General features: G+C 34.2%; 1 protein-coding gene across 1 annotated transcript in view; it reads right to left on the bottom strand.

The window, feature by feature from the left end:
• The window catches only part of SEMA3C (semaphorin 3C), a 165,864-nt gene extending 155,034 nt beyond the window's left edge, over nt 1–10,830 (bottom strand). Inside the window, exons 1-2 of the mRNA XM_054564390.1 lie at nt 10,595–10,830; nt 8,469–8,609 (exon numbers count right to left, since the gene is read on the bottom strand). Of these exons, the coding sequence (XP_054420365.1) occupies nt 8,469–8,571 (103 nt within the window). The 5' untranslated portion in view covers nt 8,572–8,609; nt 10,595–10,830. The remainder of the gene's footprint in view (nt 1–8,468; nt 8,610–10,594) is intronic.
• Between the last annotated feature and the right edge of the window lie 9,242 nt (nt 10,831–20,072).

Raw genomic sequence — 20,072 nt, 5'->3', positions numbered from 1 at the left:
TCACATCATCTTTTGGCAGTACAACTTAATTAGAATATAAGAAAATTCACCTAGGACAAAAATTACTTTTTCTATGGCAAGGTTTCCAACTTCTTCTAAAGATCTTCAAAAAAAGAGATCCACAGCCTATCATTGAAACACAGTCTACCCTCACATTTTCCAAGAGACTCTATTTGCACTACTTAAAATTTCCCTCCTCCAATGTAAGGCTATGAAAGAGATTTTGTTTTCTTTTGACTGCTAGAGTCCTATATAAATATACACTATAAGGAAAAATAGACATACGAAATTCCTTGGCAATTTCTTCACATCTTCTGTTCCCATTGTATATTTGATGAGAGTTTTAATTTGCTCTTTACATCAAATTTAGTGCTACTCTACTGAAGACTATGGTTCAGCAATGTCCAACGCACCCTTGTGTTCCATATACCAGTTCCTTCATGAGTTCAATGACCCTCTCACAGAGGAAAAATGAAGAGAGTTTCTTATTCACACAGCACCCCTTACTGAGTTTGAGTTTATCAAAACATGCAGGTGCTATTTTAAATGTTTAATTGACATTTAATTGAGACCATCAGCAGGGGGTTTTATAAGAGACTGAAGTAACACAAGTTTTCCCAAGAACTAAATATTTCAGAAGATTCAATACAATCAGAGTGAGCTTTCTCCAAGATTAATGGAGAAATCAAGAACAATTGCCTTTGTTTTTATCTCTTGGGCAACCATAAGACAAACTGTTTTCAACAAATGTGCCTTGAAAGGTTAATGCTACCACAGTTCATAAAGAGGCAATTTATTATTTGAGTTTATTGTCTAATAACAATTCATCAGCTTTTGGGTTTAGCTCACTAGTTCACAGGGGTCCTTTTATTTGTCGTTTATTTAACTAAGCTTCTTGTCAAATGAAGCAGATATTAAAAGATAAAAAATGTTTTCTAAAATTTCATCCTCTCTCATTTATACACTATCAATGACCTGGAGACTTTTACAACTGTATTAATAAAGATTAAGCACTGAAAGAAAGTAGAAAGAATCACAAAGTAAATAACTTAAAGCACTGATAATCCTACGCAAGCCTAGATGCTACATTTAATATTCCTGTTGCCCAATAAAACTAACAGTGACATTTTCATGTCATTACAGCACGGAAAAAAAGAACTACTAAACTAAACTTCACAACAGCATGGATGGAACTAGAGAGCATTATGCTAAGCGAAATAAGCCAGGGGGCGAAAGACAAATACCATATGATCTCACCTATAAGTGGAACCTAACCAACAATACAAAGATGCAAGGAAAATAAGACCAGCAACACTGAAAGAAAAAGAAACCAACAGAGACAAGAGGGAAGGAGGGAGGGGGGCAGGGGACAAGGAGGGAAGGGGAAAGTCAAGGAACATATATAGCAAGGACTCATGGACAAAACCAAAGGGGAAGAGCTGAGGGAGGGAAGGAGGAAGGGGGCACGGGAAAGTGGTGGGGGGTGCGCAGAGACAAATGTATTTGAAAAAATTAATTAATTAATTAAAAAATGTAAAACTCAAACTTGTGCTGAAAAATGGCTAATATAAGCTAAGGAAAAATGTTTCCAAATAGTAGAAACCTTTATGAAGTTTCAGTCTTTTGATTGTCATTTTCCTTTTCAGTTTTAGGCAATGATTCACAGGCTTCAAAGGGGTGAAGAACAGTTTAGTAGTAGGACTTCTTTATTGTTCTAGAGAACACAAGCAACGAGTTAATAAGACTAATAATTGACTTTCTGTCATATATTTATCAATGAATTTATTTTTGAGATTTCACAGCTTAATAAGTGCTTTAAGATATTTCCATTGGCACCTTAGTAACTCATAAGAGTTTGAGCCAAAAGAAAAACTGAAGTGGAGCCAGACTGCTGCCAACTCGGTAAAATAATATTCAGGCTTTTTGAAGCTGCGGGATATTGAATGCACCTTTGTTTTATCCTACTTCTTTATTTCAAGATATTACCTTCCTACCCCTAAAAACATAAAAGATGATAATCCAGTATTCATCAGGATTTCTTAAAAAAGTAGTGCCTGAGCCCTGGCTGGGTGGTTCAGTTGGCTGGAGCATTGTCCCATACACCAAAAAGGTTGCATGTTGAACTCCCAGTCAGGGTGCACACCTAAGTTGTAGGCTTGGTCCCAGTTGGACAGCTGTGGGAGACGACCGATTCATGTTTCTCTCTCACATGTGCCTGTCTTTGTCTCTGTCAGTCTGCGTCAGTCTCTCTCTCCCTCCCCCCCTCTTCTTTAAAATTATTTTAAAAAACAACAAAAAAATATCCTTCAGTGAGAAGTAAAAAAAAAAAGAAAGAAAAGTAATGCCTGATAACTCAGAGGTTTGTACAAGAAAGACGAAAAGACAAACATCCATATGACTGAATGATTGCTTCTTTGGTAATAGAGGTGGAGCTCCTCTGCATTCTGGATGAGTTAGCTTGTGAACTGCAGTTAACATCCAATCTTAAAACAATAAAAAAGGAATTTTGCTATTTCAGTAATAATAATACATATCCCTGCTAACTTATATAAAATTAACAAATCAAGTAATTAAATATTAATTAAAGTATTGAATTTAAAGTCTATTAATTTCTTCACACACAAAGTATTCCAAACAGCAAATATTCCTGAATAAATTTCAATTTAATCATCAAAAGTATGAAAAAACATCTGCTATATTATATAACAGCCATCACTTTAGCTATAATGTATGAGCTATATTTGGTATTCATATGGATATAGGTGTATTTTATTTATATATTTGTATGGGTATATCTACATAAATATATTTCATTTCATACTACAAAAATTATTCCACATTCCTCCCTTCCTGAGGTCCCATGGTACTCTTAAATGCTCCAATTTCAAGCCACTTACTATGCTATGACAATAATTAGAAATCAACCAAGTAAACTGGATTCTAAGTTCAAGCTTATTATTAAAAAAATGGACTTTAAAAAAATAGAATCTTCAAAAATTCCTCTCTCACATTTTAAAAAATATTTTAGCGTTATAATGAAGAAATGGGTATTCGCTGTTTTTTACCTGCTATCTGTCATTGCTGTGAATTATCCAAAATTCACTAAAGGGAGGTTGTGGTATACCAAGGCTCTCCTAGTTGGGGAAGTACAGGGGTGAAGAGTATCAAAATTTATGTTAATTCAACATTTATTGAGCAATATATCAGTCTCTATGCTAAGTGGAGGGGAAGTAATTAAGAGTATAAATGAAGACCATATTTCTGCCCTAAAGGAATTTACAAATTCCAATTCTAATGTACGCTTGTATATTATACTGTAATAGGATATATTCTATGTAACCCCCAACACATTTTACAAACTTAATTCACTAAATTTTCAAAAGTTATATGAAGTATGTGTTATTCCCATTTTACAGAGAATAAAATTCTGCATTAGAGAAATTAAGTAATTACCCCAATGTAGCATTCCCAGGAAGTAGCAGACAATCATGATTTAAAACCAGGTTTCTATGACTTAAAATCCCTGAATTTTTCAAAATGGTGTGTTTAGTTTTTTGTTCTTCCCTTGTGAGGTCATTTACACAAAATGTTCTTGAAAGCATTAAAGAGATTATCCTAGAAGACTTTCTCAAAGGAGGTAGTATTTTAAAAAACAAAACTAAGCTTAAATAACACATAATTATAGAGAACAAGGGGTACTAGAAATAATTTTGTCCATTTTTTTTAACTGGTCAAGGAACTGAGGTCCTGATAAAGTTTCAGAATTAATTAGCGAAGAATCAAAGATCAAAAACCCTGATATTTTGGTTCCTATGTAAATGCTGTTCTTACTATACCACATTGTCAATAAAACATTCATACATTTATTACATCAATAATTAGTCCATTTAAATACATTTCCTAATATTTTAATAAAAAAATTGTAGAGGCCAATGGAATAATGGTTAACATTTTCCCTCCTTTATTATAACTAAAATTTTGTCGTTATTTTTCATTGTACAAAGAAAAAGAAGACAAGTGACATACACATACAAAATACATTTCAGAATAAGGATTACTACCAGGAATAATCAGGAATATTCAATAATGGGAAAGAGGGCAATTCATCAGGAGACATAACACTCCTAAACATGTCAGTCCCTAGTAAAAAAAAAAATCCAAAAACATGAAGCGAAAATTGATGGAACTGAAAAGAGAAACAAACAAATCCATAATTATATCTGGAGAGTTAAATTTTTTTCTGTCGGTAATTAAAAGAACATGTAGACCAAAAATCAGCAAGGATATAGAGAAAATAACAAACCATCAACTGATTGAACCTAATTGGTATTAATAAAACATTGCAGCAAAAGCAGAATACACACTTTTTTTTAATATAGACTATATTCCATGTTATAAAATGAGTCTAAATAGATTTTAAAGAATTGGAAGCACATGCTGTATGTTCTTTTGACAACAAGAAATTTAGCCAGATATCTGTAACAGATATATATATGTACACACACACATATACACATACATACATATATAAACCAAATACTTGTATTATACAAAATATTTCTAAGTAACTCATGGGTAAAAGAAAACATAATGAGGGAATTAGAAAACATATTGAACTAACTGAAAATCAAAGCATAGTTTGTCAAAATATGTAGGGCACTGCTAAAGCAGTGTTTCAAGGGAAATTGATAGCATACCTGCATAACCTGTTACATGTTTAAAAAAATTCTCATATCCCTGATTTAAAGCTCCATAATAAGAAGTTATAAAAGAAAAAAATTAAACATAAAGCAAGAAGGAATAAGATAATTAAATTTTGGAGCATAAATCAAGAAAATATTAAACAAAAATAATAGAAAAAAGTTGACTATTTAAAGAGATCAATAAAATGGAAAAATAGAGCTCCACACAGATCAGTCAGAACATAAAGTAGACATGAATTATCAATATCAGAAATGAAATTAAGAACATTACTACAGATCCTACAGACATTGTAAGGATAATAAGATACGAGGAATAACTTTATCTCCGTAAATTGAACATCTTAGATTCACAATCAGAATTGTTAGTTGAAAAAGTCACATTACAGGAACTTTCCCAATTTTTAAATAGAAACAAAATTTAATACATTTAACTCAGTAATAACATTTTATATCTATTCAAATGTAGACAGTATTTTCATTTTTCCAAACCCCAGAACCTTTTATTAAAACTATATGCAACTGATTCCTTTTATCATTATTTTGTATTTAGTCCTGATTTTATAAAATACTATATCTAAAATCTCTACTGGATAAATGCAATGCTTTCCCTTGTATATTAACAAGCTAAACAATTTTTGTCTCTTGTATATCTGTGCCCTTGCCTTTCCATATGACCTTTATAGATTCCATAGATATAGAATGCAATGTCAATAATGCTATAAAATAGAAATCTGTTAAACTACTGGATTTGTCTTCATCAAAAATTCAACTTAAAAAAATTTGCATAAACTTTATATTCATTTGAAAAGCTATTTGGCATAAAATATTTATAAAAATTACAAAAATGTTAATATCTACGTCAGTTCTCTTAACGTGCAAGATCTAACTGACACAAATGCAACAAATTAATGACACTTGAAGTACATTCCCCCGCAGGACTGATACCATCTGGCTGACCTTGCACTACATCAATAGAGATGGCAAATCTGTAAATTGTTTCTTAAATGTTATCAGTATATCATTCCACTACCAGAAGAAGGGATGGAACTTGGATGGGAGAAGGGATCTCTTGTTTCACATACCTTTAAATCAACTGGGATTCTTTATTTGACTGTCAATATGATAAGACTGAGAGGATTCTCCTAAAGTTGCCTCCAGAAAAAGGCAGGCAGAGGACGATGTAACAGTAAAGATTTTAAGACAAAAGAGCCAGGAGGCAACATAATTATGACAGACTATACAAATCAAAAGGCCTCTGCCTGATGTAACTTGAAAGTATTTAAATTTCCTTAAAAGCATCTTTCAAGCCCTGACTTTTGGTTGTGAAGTAGTTATAGAAATTTGGAAATAAATGAAAGACTATATCCATATGTATTTAAATTAATATGTATTCATATACTGGATGGGGCAAAAGTAGGTACACAGTTGTGAGAGCATGAAACAGAGTTTATGATTTTATTATGTATTATTTTATTATTCTCCATGTGAACTGTAAACCTACCCTTGGCTCACCCTGTATATGTCAGCCCTATACAAAATTCTATATTTTGATGTTAAGACTAAAACACTTTGGAGGAAATTTAGTAGCCTACTCATTGTTATACTCAGATAAACCATCATAAAATCAATGAGAAATTTTAAATAATAAGAAATTTGGAACAAGCATCTAAAGCAGGTATACTATGAAATCTCTTAAGAAAATGACTATAAATGTATGATTAAAATTTAAACATTTTAACAGTTGTTTTTGCCCAAGGTACTTTTCCTATGATACTTTACATAATATATGGTTAATTTTAGGAGATATTTTGTATTTAATATTGAAATTACGGAATTTTCTTTTTTTTTTTTTGAATTTTCATTAAGTGTGTTTTCCCTGTGGATGTATCTCTTTACAACAGTCTCTAAATTAAGTGATATTTTTCTCTCTCTGATTATTTCCTCTTAAGACTCTTGGGAAGAATAAAATATCAGGAATTATAAAATTTTGAGATCAATAGCTTATTTTATCATACTGTATTCTACATATGTTATAAATTAAGGTAAGTCTTATTTTGCAAGAATCTGTTTTGAGTTTGAGAGCATTTAAAATATTAGAGTTGCAGTATTTTTAAAAGCCCATCATAACTTCAAGTCACTCTATGCATAGCAGTGACTGTCCTATATATTATTGAAATTTGGTTTTAAAAAGTTATATTACAGAACTTCCTTGAAAGACAAATTGTAATGGTCTCTTCAAGTACAGACTTGATGAAACATCCCTGGTGATATACATGTTTCTAATATTTACCTATATTGGATTAAGTTTAGGTTAAAAAAACTTTGGTTAATTTTTGTGCAATAGAGAGAACAGGTGTAGCGACCTAATCGATGAGAACACTCCATCTTCCTATACACCGAGAGAAATATAGAAAATACAAGAGAAATAGCACTACTCCATAATGCCTTTCTTTTTTATTTCATTAGTTATTTCATAGCTCTCAACTTAGGAGAAAAGGTGTAAGCGGACTGTGAGATGCTTTAGTAATTTTTAAAAAAGGACACTTCAAAGGGTCTCCTTTTCTTTCTTCACAGCTTAACTGGATAGCCATGGATTTTAAAGGTAAGGCTTAGAAGCTAAGGAAGCAATTAGCTTACACACTCTAAGTTCTAAATAAGTCTCTCCAGAGTTTATGATGACCTTGGATAAGGCACTTGGTGACAAGGAAGGAAAGGAGGGAGGGAGGGAGCCATTTGACTGATAAATGTCAGTCTTACTACTATCTGAAATTCAAGAACTTCAAGAAATTTGAAACATAGTTTCAAAGACGTCCTGATATAGAAGGGCCTTAGAGTATGTTTTATTTTTCAAATTAAAATAAAAAATATGCCCAATGACACTGCGGTTCATGCAGAGACAGATTTGAAGAAGTAAAATATATATATGTCATATATATATATTATGTGTGTGTGTATATATGTTTTGTGTGTGTGTGTGTGTGTGTGTGTGCACGCGTGTGTGTATAAATAAAATAAGCCTGACTGGCAGTATGATCTTCCTGATCCATTTCTTATTCCACCTATCCAGTTAGTATGGGTTATATGACTCATTAAAATCATACATCTGTAAGTCCTTTGAAATACATACATTAAAGCTCGTGCATACATCTGGCAAACCATTCCTTTCAGAGGATCTTACAACTTTTATGCTTGTGAAAATGTGAAGTCACACCCAATTCCCTAAGCTTCTGAAAACATTTATACACAACAGCAACTTAAAAACAACAAAGGAGACTTTGCCAACCTAGAGAAGTCCTTGTGGAAATAGAAGAAACATAATTATATGAAAAGACCAGGTTCTAGACTAATGTTCAAAATGTGCTAGGAAAATTTGTCAGTAATTACACCTGCATAGCTTTTTCTGCTGATGAGGATAAGTACATAGGTGTTTCTCAACCAAACCAGGTGAATATTAAGACCAGAGATCTTAGGCTTTGAGTCCTTCACCTTGTCAGCACCGCACCCCCCACCATGCATACACATGCAAAAACAGAAGAAACTTAAAAAGAGGCATAATATACTTCAAGAATTTTCATAAAGAATTTCAAGAAAGTGCTTTTGTCTATTAATCAATAATTTTAAATAACCCTGTCATCCAAAAACCAGTTCCATCAATATTTTTTTAATTAATGAATACTCAGTAATACTTTACTGTCTTTAATTTTTGAATCTGGATAAGAAAAATAGTAAATACCATTCTCTCAGAGTATTTATCAACTTTCTTACCATTAAATGTTAAATAAACTCTTGCTTGGGGCTGGGAAGATCCTTGTACACAGAGAGAACAAACAAATACTCCAACCAACATGCAAATTGCCTGGAATGCCATTTCTTCAGATTTTCAAGTTAATATCCAAGGGACAACACCTTTAAAAAAGAGATAAGTTTCTGATATTTCATTTCACATTTGAGGAGCACATCCACACCCAATGCAAACAAAATCAGCAATCTAGGCAGAACAGGCAGAGCTCCCTATTTACAAGACATTTCTAAACTTTTATAGTCATGCAAACAGTAGGAGGTGCTGTGACTTTGCTTCTTAGATGTGAAAATTTGGATTCATCTCATTTGGTTTGGAAGTGTTTGCAAAATATAAATTATTTCATCCTCCAAAACATAATGCTAATATTAAAACAGAATAAAACAACCAGGAAAAAGTTATTGATTCCCAAAGGAAATCCCAGTATTTAAATTTGATCTTCTCTCTAAAAATCACATTATCTTTAAATGACTTGAGGATGGTTCTAATAGGTATTAGTGCACGAAAACATCCTTTTCTACCATAAATACAGTAGTAGTATGAAAATCCTACGTGAACACTTATATGTACCCACTCACTTCCATAGCATTAACTCTTTTGGAGCAATCACCTCTAAAATGGTGTTTCTATACATAAATTTATATATGCTCAATTCCTGATAGCTAAAATCACTTGAAACAGTTATCAGCCAATATATACAGATGATCATGCAGCTGTTAAATGATGTAGATGAGGTAACCATGGACTGGTGCCAAATTCAAATGAGTGACCTAGTGGTGAGCAATCCAGTGAACCATGTATTTCTCAATACATATTTAAAATAAATCACAGAAAGTGGCTGTCAAAATTCCAAAAAAAGAAAAAATCAGAGAGACAAGGACTGTTTGAAACTGTAGCTATACAATTAATACATGCTATTAACTAATATCTGAATACCGAGGAAGATCAGGCAATGTATAACTACAGATCTCTGAGATCCAGTGGACACAACATGTGAAATAAACTCAGGGCTACAAAAAATACCCCATCTTTCTGAGTTTAGCATATTTATACACTAAAATGGCATAATAGAGTTTAATCTAGAAATTAATTTTATAGGTTACAGCAATTCTGATCTTCAATATTATGTGGCTTTTTAAATTAAAATCTTATTACTAATTTTATTCAATAAAAAATGCCACTATAAATTCTAAAGCTACTTCATTAATACAGAAGAAAAATCACAAGTAAACTCAACATGCCACTTTAAACAAAAATTGTAAGTTGATTTCCTAGGTGGTACATTATGTTAGGAAAGTTAGAAACAAAATTGTATGCCCCTTTTATCACACAGATGGAGGAAACCCTAGAGATGTTTGTGTTGGTAATTTTCAAAAGAAACAGTTTCTTCCTGCTTCCACAACCTCTTCACCCTGTCATCCCTAAGTTAATTTAGAAAAAAATGGATTTTATGGAGTGACTTTCCCTTAGTAATTTGCTCCCTGGTACAAAACCATAAATATGCCTAACCTTTGTCTCTTTATTATGGAGAATGATAATATTTACACCCTTTTACATATTAATATTACTAGTAATTTATCTGGCATGTCTCCCCAAAAGAGACACACGCCACAAACCGCAAAATAATTAATAATAATAGTAATAAAGACGAAATAGCAGGTCAAATGAAGGGACTACACAGGGCAATGTGATTTCAAGCCTAACTAGAGAAAAGTGACTCAAGCCAAGTGTCTCACACATGCCTCACACCCCTTATTTTGTAACTTCTTCCCTTTAACTCAGACAGGCTGGTTGTTGTTTTCACTTCTGATAGAAACACCAATAACATGAAAGAAAAAGATTCTTATGTCCTTCCAGAAATTTTGCCTCAGAAGTCACTGAAATACTCAATTTTAACTCTCCGCAGGTGTCACAACCTAAAGAAACATCTCAAGCCGGGCTCTCAGCAAAGGAAACAGTTCCCTGACAAACTGCATATGCTCCTAAGAAAACGTGTGGACTTGAGCACACTGATGTGTGAAAAGTCGATATACAGACCCAAAAGTTATATTTTGGTAAATTTGTAATGCTGAAAATAAGGAATCCAGCTTACCGGGGTGGGAAGAGAGCAGCACGGAAAAATCAACTTGCTACCGGTTTGGCTCCGCGTGTGTTTCTAGCCCTTTTCCCAGAAGACGTTAATTTCTAGAGCGTCCCAGTGGTGAAATTCTTTCTTCCTGGTCCTCTGAGTTTCTTTGTAAAGGAATCCTCAGCGTTGCGCTGCTGTGGCACCCGGAGCCCTTCGCCGCGTCGCTCAATCAAGCACCTCGGAGTGAATGGAAGCTGGCCGGCCGTAGGGGGGGGCGAGCGCTCGGTGTCTGATTACAGCGACGCGGCGCGCGGCTCCCGCTGCCCCGGCGCGCCGCCCAGCCGGCTCGCATCACCAGCCCAGCGCACCCGGCCGCATCCCCACCGGCGGCCGCGAGGCCCCACCCAGGGCGCGCCCGCGGGAGGGTGGCCGGGAGCCGCGAGGGCGGGGCGGCCCGCGGAACGCGCTGCCGGGAGACGGAGGAATGCGCTGCAGCCGGCGGGAGGACCAGCGAAACAACTCTGCTCCTTGGCCGTCCTTTGCCGTGGAATCACCAACTTACAAGAGGTGCTCCAAGGTTTTTGTTTGTTACCGGCAACTCTTCGAAGCCATGCAGCCGTAAATATCAAAATGCAAAGCAGTCTTCTTTTTCTTTTTCTGTTTTTAGAAAAGGATCACTGCATCCTTTTAAGGGAAAAAGATGCGTGTTTAAAAGAGCATGAGTCTTGTCCTTTTCCTGCACCATATTTTCTAAAATCCATTGTCATTAAACCAACAGTCTCGTCACAGAAGTTTATCCTCTTAAATGGGTTTTGTTTTCTATTGTGTTTCCGTAATGTACAGAAAGCACTAATTCTGTTGACCTATCCACACTGGCTCAGTTCCAGTGCCTTTCCCTCCAGGATACTCCCAGAACGTAATTACAAAAAATTCACTTCACAATTTTGTGGAAGAAGGCCGTTCTGAAATATGCCAACAGATAAAGATTTACGACTCTAGACACGGAGAGTATATGTTTCTAGATCTATTTTCAGGTAAACTCGTTAAACTGTGGAACTGACTTTGTTGTTTAAGTGACAATTATGTCTCCGGACCACAATGAACTACATGCTGGAACAGCAGGGGAAATGAGCTTCCACCTCCCTAAAAAGAGCAGGTACTTGCTTAAAAATCACTATGGGCTGCAGCCCAGCAGATGTCACTATACAAAGGAACTATGGAGTGCAATTTCTTAACCTTGTTTTTTACTAATTTTCTTTATGAAGTAAAACATATCACTTCATTCTTATAAACTGTATCATAGAAAATACTCCTGTGAGTGCAAAATCATTGCTGGAGTGGGACAGTTGACTTAAATCTCAGGTAGGAGAACATGAAGAGGTGATTAAGATACAGCTTTCATGTGTCTAAGCATCACCTGTTATGTCCAGTCTACATAAAACTGTCTCTAACTCTCTGTATAGCTGAGATATGAAGGGATCACATCAAATGAGAATGCAAATTTAAGAGTTCAAAAATTATATTCCAGGGCCAATATCATCTTTACATGTCTGTTTATGGATTAAAAAAACAAAGAAAAAAAACCCCCAAAATTTCTCTTCTAATGGATGTATTATTTTAAAAAATTTAGTACTGTTAAACTCTTTTTGTGATGTTTAATGCAATGAAAATGTGAGCAGCTCCTTGACAAAAGTTTGTAATATTGAATTTAACCCACCAAACATCTCATAGTATTAAAAACCAGAGGCAAACATGTAAGCATAATGTACTTTTCTCTGAAATACTTCTGCAACTGATTGAGGTTCAAGTTACATATTGACCATTATTATCTTCCTACTGATGTCTGCATCAACATTAACTTAATGAGGGAGAAGGGAAAAAGTCATTAGAAAGAAGATTAATGTAAGCATTAATAAATTATATAATTATTAATTTAGAAATGTGTAGCCATTCAATGCTGCTAAATCTGTAACTCCATGTAATGTAGGATATATTATATACTTTATTTTTAAGTTTCAGGCAACCAGGATAAAAAAAATGTAAGGTGACATGCATGTCAACTTGTATATTTACAGGGGAATTTACTCAATTTACAAAAGCCTAAAGAATTAGCTCAGTCCCTCACAAGGCTATTGAGACTATGACAAATGGTTTAATTTAATCACAGTCTATGAAACTTGTGCTGCAGTTCCCATCTTGCCTGAATAAACTTCTTTCCAGTGTATTTAAGTGAATGGTATTTGCTTAGTACTGAACCATTTAATGGTATTTGCTTAGTACTGAGACATTTACCATAGGCCATGCCTCATACTGAGTCTTGAGTCCTGCTAGGCATTAGCCAGGGCAGATTCAAGGACACGTACATGGCTGCCTGAAGCCTAGGTCCATAGAGTGACATTTTACTAGTGGTAAAAGGTGCCCCCAATAAGGTTTATCTCTGCCCTGTTTCTCCAAATTGCCCAGGATCCTAAAACACCTTAACAAATCAGGACCTATATAAGAAACATTGGTCAGTGGTGCCACTTATCTAGGATGCAGTACTTGCCTCTGTCCTTCGAGGTGGAAAACTGTATTAGCTAACTGAAAAAGCTAGTTCAGGAAAGACGGACACTAAATGGATCTACAAGACTAATTACACAATTAAAATTTAGAGACCACTAATTACAAAGTTTGCCCTGATCAAAACACCTTGGGGGAAAAAAGTTAAAATACTTAGAATCACTCTCATTCAGATGTTATAGCACCACCTTTACACTGACGTTTTCCTGCTGAAATACAGTGGCCTTAATTTTAATTTTCATATTTTTGGTGGTCCTTAAAAAGTAATTTAACTTAACTTCAACTCAGACTGATTGAGTGATGTTCCTATATCTTTATGAGTTGTGCAGCTAAGAATTCTTATTTCAAATTTAAAAAGAAAATAGCTTTCAGATTTTTTCCATCATACAGAGGAGCTATATGAATAACCTTTAACTAGAGAATCTCAATTCCACAGAGATTGAAAATTGTCTTTTTATTAGTCATAGTACATAAAATTATTTGTCACGGGAGACCATATACCACACATATGCCCGGTACTTTGTATATTATATGAACAACAATTTTAATGAAATTACTGTTTTACAAATGGGAACATTGAAGGTTTTCCCAAAGTCACATGGATAGTAAATATTGAAATAGAAAAAGAAATTCAAGCATGACTGACTGACTCACAGTCTTATATTTTTCAATATGAATCTGAGCATTTTTTACACTTATTCCCTCGTCTTCCTCTTCTCTTTAACTCTCCTCCCTCCTATTTTCCTCCTTTTTCAACTTCCATATGCCAGACCTTTAAATTTCCTGAACTGTATCTTTAGAAAGTCTGTACTTCAAATGGTTATTTACTTTGCTTACATGAGACTTACTTCTTGGGATCCCTTAGCTACTCTGAGACCAAACCGGTCAAACAGGTCTGGTCTAGAAATCTGTGTGTGGAATTGCTATCTATGCAGTTAATGGGGTTTAGTATTTCCTCCATTAAAATCATTCTTTATTTTTTAATAAGGTGAACATATCTCTACTTTTATTGTTAAACCATTGGTAATCTATTTCCCTGACCCTTGATCTCTTTCTCTGTTGTTAGGTACTAGACTACAAATCTTGAATTGTAGGGTCTCTGCCATTGAACAAAATAAACCAAGGACAGTGGTTTCCTCTGGAGAGGGAAACTTACCAAAAAGAGAATTTTCATTGTTTGCCTTTTTTTTACCTTAGTAATTTTAAACCAAGTGAATGTATAAGCTTTCACAAAATTCAAAGTTTAATTCTTCAACATTTCTTTTAATACCTTTAAACATCTCCAACACAATAAAGTACATATTTCCCAAGTCAACCAAAATAAGAGCATGTCTCAGTATTTCAGATGTAAAAGTAGAATAGTAAGGCATTTCAGTAGTAAGAGTCTGTCAGTGATTTTACTTCTTTAGTATGTGCATGCAAGAAAGTCATAAACCAGTGTCCTGGTCACTCACACTTTCATCACAGGGATAAAATGTAAACTCTGTATTGTTTTTTCCTTATTGGAATATTTCACATGAAAACTCAATGAGGGGAGATTAACTGTATACAACTGCAGTTGCAAAGTAACCAACAGCATTTAATAAATAATATTTGTTCGTTGAACATAATGCATATACACACCCACAGAAATACTTTTAAGAGAGGTAAGCTGCTTTTATGGATCTATTGTATCCAAAGGTCTCTTTCTTTTTACCTGGGAGTGCAAAACACTTTCCCATACCTATTCTCATAGGAGAGCCCTGAGAGGCCTGTGTTAGTGCCTCTGATTGTCAGATGTATGTAATGAAGCTCAAAAATAATAACCAGCTGGAGCAATGAATTCGGGACTGCTAGTTACGGCTAATTGACTCTCTTCTAAGCCCTTCAACTTGGCTAAAGGCCTTTTCCATGTAATCTTCAGATTTTACCGTTTTTCTCTTTTTCGTGGACTTTAAATGGTTGACAAGAAAGTAGAGTACTATTCAATTGTGTAAACAACAATTTTCATATCCTAGCAGAGGCATTCTCATAATGAAAATCATACGACAAACTCAGTCCTCTTCTGTACCAGGGATTTCCAGATATAGAGGACTGTGTAGTACATTTGAAAAGCATCAACTACTTATTCTTACATTTTTATACTTTATTTTATCCTACTTATTTTATGAGACTTAATGCTTTGACATTTCAATGGATATTTAAAAACTTTAAGGAAGAATACATAGTTTTTAATTTTTAACAAATATGACATAAGTTAAAGTACACAACTCTCAAAGAGTACATGTCCATGAAATATTTTTCCTTCATGGATTGTATCCATTGCAATGGGCTCGTTAAACTACACCAGAAGTGCACCAGGAGGCAGATGGTTTAAAGAGCATGTGTTATTCAATAATTTTACAAATAGTATTTATTTTAATCTCTATAAGAGTCCTCCAAAATTAAGATATAAATATCCCTATTATGAAAAATAAAAAAGGAAATTCAGAAATCTGAGGCACCTTCTCCTAGACAGTGAATTCCGACCTGACTGTTCCAGAGTGATACACTTCCTGCTTCCCACTACCCTTTTTGTGCTACTCTCACAGTTCAGTAAGGAGAGGGGAGTGGAAACCTTTACCTTTCCTCCTAGGCTATTTAAGTCCCAAAGAAGGTTGTTTTGTTTATGTGTTTTATATTATTGTTTTTGTTATTTATCCCACAGATTTGAATTATGAATGCAGGCATCTCATCTTTATCATGAAATTATGACCAACTTGAGAGCAGAATCCCTGTATAATTTCCTTTGTGTCTTTTAGAAGAGCTAGAAGTAAGATGATTAATAAGCAGCCTTGACATACGGGTGGAGAAGGATTTCGGGAAATGTGAGTGGAGCAGAAAAGGGAATCAGTAATAAATTGGCCAGGTAAAAGGCCACACACTTAAAAAAACAAAAATTCATGCAAATTCTTTTATCATCTACCCAGGTATATTTATAGTTGTATAAATTGGTTCTATCCCCTTCAAATGTCTAGTTGTTATTTATGTAAATACAGTAAATGGCAATCCAGAAATAAATTTTCATAGTGGATTCAGCCTAGTAACAGGAAGTTCATTAATATCAAGAAAGGTCAAATCTGATTTTATTTAATTTATTTTTGTAATTTATTGATTTTTAGAGAGGGAGAGGAACGGGGAGAGAGAGTGAGAGAGAACATCGATGTGTTGTTCCACTTATTTATGCATTCATTGGTTGATTCTTGTAAGTGCTCTGACCCAGGTTAGAAACAGAAACTTTAGCCTATCAGGAAGTTGCTCTATCAACTGGGCTCCCTGGCCATGGCCAGGTCAAGTCTGATTTTAAAATTACTAGTCTCAGATTACTGTTATGCCGATTGTCGCCCTGGTTACTGAAAAACCTTTTGTTCATTCATCGAAGGGTAAAGTTCCAGTTTACTTCCATGGCTCATACATTCCCTTTCACTGACTGGTCAGGGTTAATCCCTCCTCTCATCTCACCAATTATTTCCTCTGTCGCCTTAAACTTCATATGTAGCAAATGCTTTATCTTCCCCTTCTTTGATCACACCATGCATTCTCACACTGCTGTGGTTTTTCACATGTTGTTTCTTCATCCAATAGCAGTCTTTCTCATTCATTGAGACTAACCACAAGTAAACCCTGCTATAAACCTAGGCAAAGTCAATCAAGTACTGGATGCTATATTTAGACTCATAACTTTGTCAATTTTGATGTGAAATGTATTCTGAGCTCTGATAAGTAACTAACTATAGCATTTTGAGTATTGCTTAATTTCCAGTTTTAGTTTTATTTATAAAATCAGAATTATGACAACCATCAGGTTGATTGGTTAATTAGATAATATAATGTGTCTTATCACCTTGTCTCTCACTTCTGTATCCGGATAAATTTGTTCCTCTTGTCCTGGAAGGGTGGCTTAGGTGGTTGGAGTGTCCTCTTGCACACCAAAAAAAGGTTGCATCTCCTGTAGGTCCTGTGGGTCCCAGTCAGGGCTCCTGCAGGAGCCAACCTATGGATGTCTGTCTGTCTGTCTGTCTGTCACTTTCTATCCCTCCCTCTTGTCTCTATCTCTCTCTCCATTCTTCTCTCTCAAATCAGTAAATATACCCTCTGGTCAGGATTTTTAAAAATATTGTTTATCCCTCTTCTGTATCACTTAATGTTACCATTGTATGAAACTTTTCTCCACAGAGTCCCACTGCTACAGAGCAAGGCATTACAAGAAAACTTAGACGTTTTGTAGCCAGCAGCAAAGCCAACCCTTGGCACAAGTGACTACTAGATAAATGGCTGCTCAACTGATTAAACTCAATTTTCTCCCAATGATGTTTTGTAGACACTAAAGGCCTAAATAAAATATTTTATTATCACCGATAGTGTTGCATTCAAACACATGCACTTTCTTACAGGCTTCTTAAGTAACTATTTTCCAAGGTTTATAACTTTACTCCCCAAGGTAATTATGTTTGCATTTTCCCCTTCAGGCCATATTTGAATTTTAATTTGAGTTTGTAAAAACTGTGGGAACATGTGAACTGGCTTGATTCCTGATAATAAACTACTATAGGAACAGGTGGTATGAATTAATTTTAAAATCTTTTTTTCATTTTAGTTTTAAACTTAAAATTCAGGAAATATGTTTTGAGTCCTCTGTTTAAAATTTAAAACAAGATTCTCTGAAAATTTTTATCACATTAAAATAAAAATAAAAGCATGATAAAAAGAAACTAGTAGCAGCAATTCTTGGCATGGAAAGGGAAAAATTGCCTATTTCTAGAAACTGAATATAATTTTGTATCTTCTCATGCTGCATTTAGAATTGTTTCATTGAGCATTCTTCTACCAAGGTCTTAGCTTGAAGTAACAAAAACATAATCTTTTAAGAACAAAGTTTTCTACCAATTGTATTTTCACATTTTAATCTGTCAATTGTATAGATTTCCATCACAAGTTTTTTTCTTTTTTTGTAATGTATATGTTATTTGGAATAATCTCATACATTAAAAACCTGGAGTTATTAATAACAGCTTGGTTGTTAAAACTTACTTTATTTACATTGAAGATTCTTAATTTACCCAAGAGAATTCTTTAATAAGCAAGTCCCTATAATGTATTCAAACTAAAAAAAAAAAATCTTAATTTTCAGAAAATATCTATGGTTTAAAGAAGAAAGGGTTATAAAATATTATCAATAATCTCAGTTGTTTAGTTTTAAAATGCTATAATGGATAGACTAATGCAAAACTTTTATAATTATAAGCATATTACTTAATGAATATATGGTTCATTATTTGTATTTATATACAAAAAATCCTTATTAACAAGGAAAGAAGGCATTTGTACTTCATAATATAGAAAATATGAAAATTTTACAACAGTAAACATTGTTGAGAGGCACTGAGCATTGGCCATGAAACCAATGGCCCCCATTATTTTTCTCACCGCTCCTTTGGAAGGCAGTAATGTGCATCTATGACTCCAGAAAATTCACTACATATGTCTGGTTTTACCTAGAGAAATGCCTTTCACAACAAGCTATTGCTTTTCCTGGTTTTAAATAGCCCACCCTTCCCACTCCCCCACACGCATATATTTGGAAGAAGTGTGCTATTAAAAGTTTTTAGATGTATTCTGACCCTGGATGTACAAAGTTTAAGAGCAAACACTATAATAAATATACCATAATTCTTTTACAACATAGGCATACTGAAGGCATGACCTCAGTTTTGACTGTACAAATTAGACTTGTGCATCCATGTATTGACGTTATTATTTGTCTTTGTGTGTAGACATAGACCACACTGGAAAGGTTTATAAAGTGCAGCAGCCTTCTGAATATTTAGAAATATTTCATTATTTGACTTTCATTAAAGTTTCATGCATTCGCATAAGCTCTTTGTTTTTCCGTGGGATTTATGTTCTTTATACACTATAGGCACATTTCCTGGGATATGATTTTGTTATATAACATCATTTTACAAAATACGTATATTTAATGCATGTAGTCTTTCATTTTCATTTAAGGCTCTATAACCTGACACTCATTTGTTTTTATTCTTTTGTGCACTTCCTCCCTTATCAGCCTTTTTAAAAATACTGATAATTATTTGAATGAAACCATATTATGGTCTGAGTATCTGCGAATTGAAACAAAAGAAATTGCTTTTAATGAAAAGAGTAAATTTTTGTAATATTTTAAACAATGACTGGTTAAATAATGCACTGGTTAACATAGTGAAGTTTTTGCATGTGCCAAGTTTCCATCAGATTTTGAAGGGCAAACAAATATCCTTTGCTTTTAATTAACATTTTCCCCATATTTACACTTGGAAAAAATAATCTCTTCACTGCTCAGTTTCACCATTTTTAAACTAAGATTAAAGATCACAGATTTACGTAAGCTTAAGTTTAAATATACTTTCCTCCAACATCACAACCTGGTAACTAACCAAGTCACATTGATGATCCATATTTTACTGAACTTGCCAATTTATACAATAAGTTAACCCAAACAAGGCCCTCTCCTAGTATAACTGCACTTCTCAAAATGGTCCTTACATGCTCTCACAAATAAATACAGTTGGCTACTCTGGAGCCTATCATCCCTTTCCTCCATTCCTCACCCTTACCTCTGAGTCAAAACCCCCATGCCCACTGTGAAATATGAATGTCTTTAAGAAAACAATGTTTTGCTCTGTACAATGCCAAGGATGGCTGAAGGTGGAAGGAAATACTTCATGCATTTCTGATACTTTCTAACAGAAAGCTGCTAGTTCAGTTTGCATCTTATATCCTAAGAAATTTTGCAAGGAATAGTTCTGTTAGTATGTACAGCTTGTATTTTCAGCATATTTTACATCCCAACCCTCAACCAAGATAAGAAAAACTAGGTAAGATAATAGATCTAAATGAAACAAAGGAGAAAGAATGCTGTACTCAC

This window comes from Pteronotus mesoamericanus, unplaced genomic scaffold, assembly GCF_021234165.1.
Source record: "Pteronotus mesoamericanus isolate MK-2021 breed Mesoamerican mustached bat unplaced genomic scaffold, CSHL_Meso_final scaffold_85, whole genome shotgun sequence".
In the NCBI taxonomy this organism is placed as follows: Eukaryota; Metazoa; Chordata; class Mammalia; order Chiroptera; family Mormoopidae; genus Pteronotus; species Pteronotus mesoamericanus.
Note: the sequence above shows the minus strand (reverse complement) of the source record. Positions and strands in the feature narration are given on the sequence as shown.